This window comes from Wasmannia auropunctata, unplaced genomic scaffold (genome assembly GCF_000956235.1).
Source record: "Wasmannia auropunctata unplaced genomic scaffold, wasmannia.A_1.0 LD334606.1, whole genome shotgun sequence".
Lineage (NCBI taxonomy): Eukaryota > Metazoa > Arthropoda > Insecta > Hymenoptera > Formicidae > Wasmannia > Wasmannia auropunctata.
This window is the reverse complement of record NW_012028284.1, coordinates 7840-17578: the sequence shown is the minus strand read 5'-3', so window position 1 is coordinate 17578 and position 9739 is coordinate 7840. Positions and strand designations below refer to the sequence as shown.

General features: G+C 40.5%; 3 protein-coding genes across 6 annotated transcripts in view; 2 read left to right on the top strand and 1 right to left on the bottom strand.

The window, feature by feature from the left end:
• Window positions 1–940: 940 nt before the first annotated feature.
• LOC105458156 (non-canonical poly(A) RNA polymerase PAPD5-like) lies at window positions 941–7259 on the top strand. The gene is made up of 8 exons (XM_011703255.1): window positions 941–1565; window positions 2180–2350; window positions 2484–2841; window positions 2978–3124; window positions 3213–3406; window positions 3518–3671; window positions 4081–4216; window positions 4364–7259. The coding sequence occupies exons 1-8, from the start codon at window positions 1012–1014 to the stop codon at window positions 4579–4581; spliced, it is 1932 nt and encodes a 643-aa protein (XP_011701557.1). The 5' UTR covers window positions 941–1011; the 3' UTR covers window positions 4582–7259.
• A 144-nt stretch (window positions 7260–7403) lies between these two features.
• LOC105458155 lies at window positions 7404–8970 on the bottom strand. 4 transcript variants are annotated; one of them, XM_011703253.1, is made up of 4 exons: window positions 8808–8970; window positions 8035–8232; window positions 7756–7948; window positions 7404–7657 (listed from the first exon to the last, which is right to left on the bottom strand). In XM_011703253.1, exons 2-4 carry the CDS (start codon window positions 8224–8226, stop codon window positions 7548–7550), a joined length of 495 nt encoding a protein of 164 aa, XP_011701555.1. In that variant the 5' UTR covers window positions 8227–8232; window positions 8808–8970; the 3' UTR covers window positions 7404–7547. The 4 variants fall into 4 exon arrangements, with proteins under 4 accessions (XP_011701555.1, XP_011701556.1, XP_011701554.1 ...); XM_011703254.1 differs by having other exon boundaries at window positions 8811–8970; XM_011703252.1 differs by lacking the exon at window positions 8808–8970 and adding an exon at window positions 8658–8801.
• Window positions 8945–9739, top strand: part of LOC105458157 (transcriptional regulator ATRX-like) — a gene marked incomplete at its 3' end in the record, with an annotated part of 7520 nt that continues 6725 nt past the window's right edge. Inside the window, exon 1 of the mRNA XM_011703256.1 lies at window positions 8945–8989. Coding sequence (XP_011701558.1) covers window positions 8945–8989 — 45 coding nt within the window. The remainder of the gene's footprint in view (window positions 8990–9739) is intronic.

Here is a 9739-nt window from a genome sequence, read left to right as displayed (position 1 = left end):
TAAAAATTCTTTTAATTATTTTTTATGTTTGCTTCTTATTATTATCAATTTTGTATTAAAGAATAATTTTACAAAGGAAAGAAACATATATGGACATATAATTATATATAATTATATGTGGAACTTTTTTTCCCGGGCAGGCTCAGGCCTATATATTTTTGTAGCCTTCTTCCGAGAACTTTCGCGAAAGATCGGCGATGGGCGCGTTCGCACGGCGCGCTCGCGCGAATCGGAGATTCGCGATTGGCCGCAGGGTGAGCGGCATGGCGCGGCGCGTCGCGGGGGAAGGTGGTGGTTGGGGGGAGGGGAACGTCGCGATATATCGCGAGAATCACCCCTTAATCGGCGCGGTAATCGGGCGCCGTCGGCGAATCTCGGGTTTGCGCTCGGCTCCGTCGGTGCTCCGCGGTCGTGCGCGTTCAGCGCGTTATGAATCTCGTTTAGTTTGGTGCCTTTGGCAGGTTACGATCAAAAGCGACCGCCGTGCCCGCTCGCCCGCCGAGCGACTCGCCGACGGACCGACACGGAGAGTACCGGATATATCACGGTGTGCGTTATCGCGACAGGTGCCGAGAGCCCCGGAGTAGACTTTAGTGCGGCACGAGGGAGGAGGCCGGACAACGCGCGCGCGCGCGCGCGCGAGCGATAGAAGGAGAGAGAGAGAGAGAAAGAGAGAGCGACACAGGGAGTGACACGCGACGTGGTGCGTGATACATCCGTCCGTTTGTCCGCCACCCGCCCGCTCGACCGCGACGTCCGTCCGTCCGTCCGTCCGTCCGCTCGTCCACAGCCACCTGTACGCACGGCACGGTACGGCACGGCACGCACGACGCACGCACGGCGTCGAGAACGCGCGCGCGAGAGACCGCACGCGCATACATACCCACACACATACACATAAAGCATACATACACACGCACGCGCCACACATCATACACACACACACACACACACACTCGGACGCACGGAGGAGACCGACGAGAGATCCCCCGGTCCAACGGCGCCAATTTAATGGATCCGAGCATCGGTTGGTACCAACCGGAGCAGTACGGCCCCGCCAAGGACCTTTGGTTGCACATCTGGGAGGCCGAGAAGGGCCTCGACGTTCTGACCCTGCGTAACGACGCGAACACGAGTAATGCGATGGGCGTGCGGCTGCAGCAGGACTTCCTCGCGCTGGACACGAGCCCGGCGGCGGCGACGACGACCGCGGCCGGCACCACAGCGCCGTCATCCAACACCATCGCCGCCGTTAACAACGCCGGTGCCGGCTTTGGCGCTGGTAATAACGGCAACAGCAACGGCGGCAGCGGCAGTAGCAACGGTAGCAACGGCCGGGCCGCGTCCGCCGTTCACGGCAATGCTGCCGGCAACAACGGCAACAACGGCAACGAGCACCGCGTGCCCCACAACGCCTGCAACTACTATTACAACCCGTCGCGCAGGAAAGGCGAGAACCGGGCGAGCACCTACGGCATGAACTACAATTACGACGCCCTCGTGGGCGAGTACGGCGGCTGCCCCTGGCGCATGCCGAACAAGCACTACTCCATGGGGACGATCGGGTGAGTAATCCGGCACGCGGATCATCGGCCCCGAAGGCGATCGCCGCACGGTCCATATGGCCGTTCGGTTAGGTTATGTTAGGCACCCGTCCGCTCGGCACGGGGCACCTTTAAAATGCTCCCCTTCCGGTGGCATCGAAGACTCGGAAGGATGTCTGAGGAAGAGTTAACTGGGGGTAATGGCATGTAGAGCAGTCTTTTGGGATTTAGATATTGCCTCCTCTTGTCGTTACTGCGACAGAGAGAGAGAGAGAGAGAGAGAGAGCGAGCCGTCTTCCCTGCACAACACGTGGATAAGAGGTTTTTGTGGGAAGAATGCTCTCTCTCTCTCTCTCTCTTTCTCTACGTAGGTTTACAAATAAAGCTCGTAAATAGTTTGAAGTTTATTATCGTTATTGCTGGCTCGCAAGAAAAGTGTAAACATATCCAGCGGAAGGACAAGGTATGCCAAGCGCCTTAGGCAGATATCTCAAACAATGGAATTTCTATTTCTAAAGTTTTTAGGAATTTGCATTTATTGCGAATATTTGCATTTTTTTTACTGGATCACTTTAAAGATATTGAGAGACTGCCTCTCAATCATACATTGACAGTTTTTTGTTTGTTCTGTTTAGATTACACGAGGAAATAGAAGATTTTTTCTCATACATGTGTCCCTCACACGAAGAGCATGTATTAAGATTGAGAGTTGTAAAAAGGATAGAAAACGTAATTTATGATCTCTGGCCAGACTCTAAAGTCGAAGTATTCGGTAGCTTTCGCACTGGTTTATATTTGCCTACAAGGTAAGTGTATCCTCGTGCATTTGTAAACAAAAAAATAAAAAAATGTGAATAAATGTATAATCTGAGAACATTTGTTCACTGTAGACTTGTGTTTTACGAATTAAATATACATATAGATACTGTCCTATTGCAGTGATATAGATTTGGTAGTAATAGGGATGTGGACAAATCTTCCATTGCGTACTTTGGAACGTGCTTTACTAGATCAAAACATCGCTGAGCCGTGTTCTATTAAAGTGTTGGACAAGGCCAGCGTGCCGATCGTCAAACTGACCGACAAGGAAAGTGAGATTAAGGTAGACATTAGCTTCAATATGAATAACGGCGTCAAGTCCGCCGAGTTGATAAACTCCTACAAGAAGCAATATCCGGTTCTGGAGAAGCTAGTCATGGTATTGAAGCAGTTCCTGCTACAAAGAGATCTTAATGAAGTGTTCACCGGCGGTATATCCTCGTACAGTTTAATACTCATGACCATCAGTTTTTTACAAGTGAGTACAATTGTCTCCGGGATGGCATGCATCCTGGCACTGTGAAATCACCAGTGTATCGTTGCGATGAACTTTCTCGAGGCCGCAACTAACTGTCATTATCAAATTAAGTGTTCTTTTTTTCTTATTACTGCAGTTACATCCGAGAAAGGATATTCATTGTCCAAATACCAATCTGGGAGTGTTGTTGATTGAATTTCTAGAGCTGTATGGTAGAAAGTTCAATTATGTTAAGACTGGCATTCGCATAAAGGATGGCGGTCAATATATATCGAAAGAAGAGGTCTAATAACAATTTATATTTACATAATTTCTAGTATGAGGCTCCATGTGTTAGCACTTTGATACTAATTACACATGTTGATTGACAGATTCAACGAGATATGATAGATGGTCATCGACCATCTCTGTTGTGCATAGAAGACCCGCTCACACCCGGGAACGATATCGGCCGTAGTAGTTACGGTGCTTTGTATGTAAAGAGTGCATTTAATTGGGCCTATTGTATTCTCTCTCAAGCGGCCAATCCCTCAAATATCTTAATCAATGACGCCAGTAAAGTAAGGTATAAGATCCTTATTATTAATCTGTTTCTTCTACTCTACTTTGTTTCGTACGACTTCATATTTTTATGAAGTGCTGGAAATTACGATAAACATACTTTCATTACATGCAGCATACTGGGAAGAATAATCCGTGTGACCGACGAGGTAATAGAATATCGTAGATGGATCAAAGAAACATTCCTCTTACCCGTAAGCGAAGGAGACTCTCTGTCAAGCTCAACTGGCTCTGATGCATCCACTCTTTCAGCTCCCGCTAGTGATACGGTAAACACAAATGTCTTAAAAAGTGTTTTTGTCATATTCACATTAACATTTTTTTGTATATAATATTTTAATTTACTTGATTTTATTTCACATCTTGTAATATAATGATAATTGATGATTGTATAATTGTTGATTGTATCCTTACATAATCCAATATATCCTTATTGTATCCAATTATACCCCAATTATTATAGGATGTGAAACAAAATCAAGTAAATTTAAGGAGTCGCATAAAATAAAAAGAAACGGGGATAAGAACAGAGAATAAGAATTTCAACCGTGTACTGTGGAATATACGGTTTCTGATAGATTGAAATTCTTGTTCCCCGTTCCCTTTATTCCTTTTATTCTCCCCTAACAATAAAGGATCGCGCCATTAATTCTGAATTTAATTTTATGTCTGTCTAAGGATTCTGAGTGTAGTCGTGGCAATTCACCAAATACTGGTGGGAAGAGCGAAAACGACAGAAACAAAGATAGGCTCTTTTATAATAATCACCAAATCCATTATTCCGGAAGAAAAGCATTCAAAGCAACCACTCATGGTACGGCAATCAACCGATTCTATTTGCTACCTGTGTATATTACGAAGTTGCTGCAACAGATTTCAATAAGATTGTTACACATAACGTTCGACGGTATCTTTCGCATTTGACCGCGCGCTATTTCTTACCGATGTTTCTCTGTTGCAGCCAATCACCAACAGAATTTCAAAGGCAGTTATAATCGCATCAACAACAATATAGTTGGTCAGAACAAGACCAAGCATGCGCTTCACAGTAATGGAAACAACAACAACAACAATAACAACAACAACAATACTAGTCACAGTCCAGGCTCTAGGCCGCAATCGATGAAGAGGAAGAAGCATTGCACGATGCAACGTGGGACCGGGGATTGTGTACGGTGATGAAACGTGCACGATAATTTTGGACATTACTTCCGTCACTTAAGTAGCGAGCTCAATATCATAACTGTGTGATAGAAAAGACAGCGATTAATGGTCGGTAATTGTAATAACTGGAATCATCCTATGCGACTACTATTTCGCTTTCAGTTTCAGTTTCAATGTACAGAAGGGCACAACGGTTTACGGTTCGGAGAGAACCAACATTTCGGAAATTTTACTTATTCTTGTGCAGAACAAGAATGCTCGAGAGCAGTAGCTATACATATAATACATATTTCTTGTTCTCCCCCCCCCTCTCCAAGTTGCCAGAATCATATTTTGCTCTGTACGCAAGAGTTTATATGTTAAAGACGTACAGAACTTTTTAATTGAGAAGCGAGATAAGAACCATTTATATATTTTACTTTCATTGCACAGGTTATAAAAACGTTACCCGGTGTAATAATACTTTATTAATTATCACTTATTTAAAAAAAATTTGGAAAAATTTATCATTGCCATCGTCGAATAGTAATTGTGTTCACAGCCATAATGAGTAACATTGTAATACATTTAAAGTACGAATAGTATACACAGATGATAATAAGTTATAGTACGTTTTTCTCAACACACGAAACTAAAACACCGATAGTGACAACAAAAAAAAACTTAGTTTTCTATATGAAACTATATTCTTATAACAGAAGGGCGACAGCAAATTTGGTGATATTGGACACTTATACCTAATGTACATATTGTAACATACATTATCAAACATAGAGAAGTAAGTCTAAGAGTTACCTACTACAAATTTTTTTTAACTTATCTAAATATCTAAAAATAGCGTTTATTATAGTGATTTTATCATAAAATATTCGTGGAGAAAGCCATATCTATTTAAAAGTATACTATTTTTTTGTTTTTTTTCTCTACAAAGCATTAATATATCGTTGTTGAACAATTTTGGATGTTTTTCAGATTTTAATAAAATTGCAGATTTACGCGCGAGTATAATTACGATGGTAAACAAAAAAAATATATATTAAATTTCGAATAACAATATTTTTTAAAAAGTAGCTTATTATCAAGACAGTGATGACACGCTTCGAATCTTCGCAGTCTATTTCGTAGCAACAATTTTTTTTTTCTTTTGCAAATTAGCTTTACCTATCTTCTTTTGTACAGAGACGCCAGTTTCTTAATGTTAGTTCATAATTCTTAATATCATCTGAACAATGATGTATTATTTTTATATCAGATAATTAAAACGAAAAAAAAAACAGGAAAAGTTTGTATACAAAGGGAAGAAAAAAACGAAGAACCTGATATTTATGAATCTTACATTGCATTTGATGAAACTTATGTATATGACAATACGCGAAAAGGCCTTGACATTACTTAAAAAAAAAAAAGCTCTGTATGTTACGTTCATCGATCATGATAGACATAGCTCATTATTAAAAAAAAAAAACATTACATTCCGTTGACGCAATAATTAATAAGACAGAATAGAGTGCTTATCGCAAGCAAATCTCACTTCGAATGACATCAGATCAAAGTCCCTTCTGGTGCTACTGCATTTTTGTGTTCAACGACTTTTAATGTGCGATGTAAAGATCTATCTCTGTAATTGTTTAATTTAGCCACGTGAATTGAGGATGTTTAGCTGTTTTTAAATTATACAAAACACCCAGTATTCCGTGTATATTATTTAACTTAAAAGCTCTTTCATATGTAATATTGTACGCTGTGATTGAATTTAATAATTAAATTGTCAATTGCTTAAAGATATATATAAATATATATAAATATATAATTTAAATGTTATTGTAAAGCATTATATAAAGCCATACTACATTTTTAAAAGGAACTATGTAAACTATTATTATCGCTTAGTGATCCTCGACAAAAATTACGTGTTTTTTTTATAAATATCAGAATTTCGTAAAATCATTGAAGGTTTGATAACGAAACTTCGTGATCACTCATATTTATCGAATTTCCCCGGACCTGTAAGAAAAAATGCGCAAAAAAAGATGAAAAGGTTTAATAAATATGAATGATGCCGATATCTGATCTTAAATTATTTCTCGTTTGTATATTTTTAAGGGAAACGATTTTACCTCGTATATAGCCATCATTTAAGACCAGCTAAACCGTTTGTGAAATTTCTCTCTCGATATAGCAATATAATACTCTGTATTTTCCAAAAATTTTGATAGTCATTGTATATTTATATTTGTGTGAGTATATTTTTAAATAAGCAATAATATAACAAATGTAACGCGATCGGTGATACCGTTTTACCATTATAGAATTGTAACTGTCGTCGTTTCACACAGCCGTTACATCGAGATTGTAAAAAATATTTAACTGGCGCATTACTGAAAGTTCGTAATTGTGTAACTGCGAATTTTCAGAAAGTACAGGCAACAATACAGTTACCCGTACTTTAGTAATGTCTTTTTTTGAATAAAAAAAAAAGCTTTCGCGAGGAGAAAGGAAAGTGAGATAGCAAGCAGCATGCGGACTAGACCGTTATGAATTTTTAGAAGACGAGACCGGCAACAATTTGTACTTAATAATTGTCTACTCACTCTACTCGTAAGTTTGTACATGTATGTTTAATTCGAGGCAAGATGTGTGGAAAAAAATGTACAGAAACGAAATAAATCTTACTTACCTTTTTCTTCAATCGAGTCCTACATTTGAGCGATTTACATTTAATTTCTAGTAATTTAACACATACTAATTTATATTTATCTTATCTATATGTATATATATATATATATATCACATATAATTTAATATATCATAAAGACCATAAATTAATAGCAACGTACTTTTGATATATCGATAAGCGCTCTAATGTAATCACTTGGCATTTATTAAAATTTCGCCACTTGTACATGTACATACAAGCGCCCGGAGAACGAGATACTGTACATGATGACTAAGTAAATTAGTAGTAACAAGGTAAATTTAATTTACTTTCGAGCGCAGAGCCCGTCGATCGGATTCATATCAAGCTTCTTCATACGGTCTAACTGCGCCAATCGTCTTTCTAGCGAGAACGTTTCAGGCAAAGGTGGATAAACTGGAAGAAGACAAAAGAAGTTGCGTTTAAATCGTTGCGGTCTCTCGGCGACGCTAATCGAATTCTCCACGAATCGTGTCGAGGGTAAACGAACGTACCAAATGTATGGAAGTACAGAAACAGCCATATGGCGGCGGTCACCACCATCATAGTTATGCCGACCATGCCCTTCCACTCGCCCGTCGGTGCATTCATCTCGCAGAACGTCTGGCGAAAACTGGCGCGATACAGAGCTTTCTTCTCCTCGATCGACAGCTTCTTCCAGTCTCCCTTTTCCTTCTCTCTCAGCGCCTGACGAAAACATGGGTAATTGATCAGACAATTATGGCTTACAGTTGACGATTCACGAGAGATCTTCAGCTCCGTAGTTCTCTCACCATGACATCGGGGGTGTTTTCCTTCCAGCGTACCGCAGGACAAGGGAAATCCACCCTGTCCAAGTAGGTGGGCTCACCGTTGTATCCAAAGCCGACCACATCCCTGTTACCGACCCGGTCCATCGTCATCATTCCGCATCTTTGGATCTGGATGACGGATCGCAAGCGACTCGCAAACAATCTACCTGCCATTGCTCACTGCAAAAAGAAAATAGAATATTGCGGGAACTGACGTTTGAGACGTTTATTCCGCACGTAGAATTCGATATCTTATCATTGAGTAAAATACGTGGAGATTTATGTAACACTTGTAAAGATTGACGAAACGATAAGATGCGTATGAAATTAAAGTTCCCGTTTAAGAATTAAGTTATCAGCTGTGCGTATATCGCGACACTCTCCGAGTTGTCTGCCAATTCAGCGCAGATTATGCGCTTCAACATCCTCTGCAAGATTTATTTGTATACTCGGTACTCCGTAATTGTATCGCAAAATTATTTGTTGTATGGTACAAGCAACTGAGATATCCACCTCCGTGCCGCGTTCAACGGAGTTCTCGCAGAAATGTCAATATTCCGAATGCCTCGCTGCGAGACCGAATACGATGCGTGAAAGTGTATTACCTAATTGTGATAGCGAGGATAGCGCAAGAACGGAAACGCACGACGGAAGAGACTCTCCGTCACGAGGAGGCTCGATGGAGATTACGTAATCGCGTCGAAATCGACTGCTGCGTCGTCGCGAGAAATTAACGTTAACGCCGTACAACTCACCACCGTTCGCAAATTTATTTCGCGACACTCGACAGACACTACAAGTCTCTCTTTCTCTCTCTCTTTCTTACTCTCTGTCACACTCGCGCAGGGCACTGCCGCAGCGCAGAAAGTGATGGAGAATGAAACAGAATAAAATGGCCGGGAACAGATTCATGGACGTAGGAATATACCCTCATGAAGTTAGCCCGCGAAATAAAAATTTCCGAACGATCAATAACTCAAAATAATGCTTCAGATTTGCTCCGTTCATATTGATGAATATAAAAAATTGCTCCCTTTTACTTTTTTAAAAAAATCCAAAAAACGATTTTTTACGAAAAACATCCAGAACTTTTGATCTAATTGATATTTTTAAACAAACAAGATCTCAAAATTTTGCTCCAAATTTGCTCCATTCAAAGCAATAAATGTTATTAATTAGTTTTTAATAGTTTCTTTTGTAAATTAAAAGAAATTTTTGTGATAAATCTAGGGACTTTCGTTGAAAAGCGGTAACTTTTTATCAAAGTGATAGTTTACAGTAAATAAAGTCTCAAAATAATGCTCCCGGTTTGCCCCATTTGAATAAATCAATTTCATAAAATGCACCTTTGCATGTTTGTTTAAATAGAAAAAAAAGTTTTTGTCCAAAATCTAGGGACTTTTATTAAACGCGCATGCACATCGGTAAAGTGGCTGCGTTCCGCAAAGCGCATCATGCGCATGATGTATCATGGTATCCTTGTTGTTCACCAAATGTTAAACAAAGATAAAAAGATAAATTTTGCGCATGATGCGCTTTGCGGAACGCAGGCACGGCCAGGCACGGCAACCGGCGCGGGTCTCCCCTCTTTTCTTCTTCCCACTAGAGTCCTAGATTATCAGAGAAGCGCGACCGGTGTTACGAGTCCTGATTGGACACGCAAATGGCCAATCATAAGATTGATTTA

What these genes read in the sequence shown, in the direction of transcription:
- LOC105458155 (XM_011703253.1), bottom strand. Translation starts at nt 8,226, where the DNA reads ATGGCAGGTAGATTGTTTGCGAGTCGCTTGCGATCCGTCATCCAGATC. An exon ending in AAAACACCCCCGATGTCATG is followed by an intron (nt 7,949 to 8,034) that starts GTGAGAGAACTA and finishes TGTTTTCGTCAG; the next exon opens with GCGCTGAGAGAGAAGGAAAA. An exon ending in TCTGTACTTCCATACATTTG is followed by an intron (nt 7,658 to 7,755) that starts GTACGTTCGTTT and finishes GTCTTCTTCCAG; the next exon opens with TTTATCCACCTTTGCCTGAA.
- LOC105458156 (XM_011703255.1), top strand. Translation starts at nt 1,012, where the DNA reads ATGGATCCGAGCATCGGTTGGTACCAACCGGAGCAGTACGGCCCCGCC. An exon ending in AATGACGCCAGTAAAGTAAG is followed by an intron (nt 3,407 to 3,517) that starts GTATAAGATCCT and finishes CATTACATGCAG; the next exon opens with CATACTGGGAAGAATAATCC. An exon ending in CAGCTCCCGCTAGTGATACG is followed by an intron (nt 3,672 to 4,080) that starts GTAAACACAAAT and finishes TGTCTGTCTAAG; the next exon opens with GATTCTGAGTGTAGTCGTGG.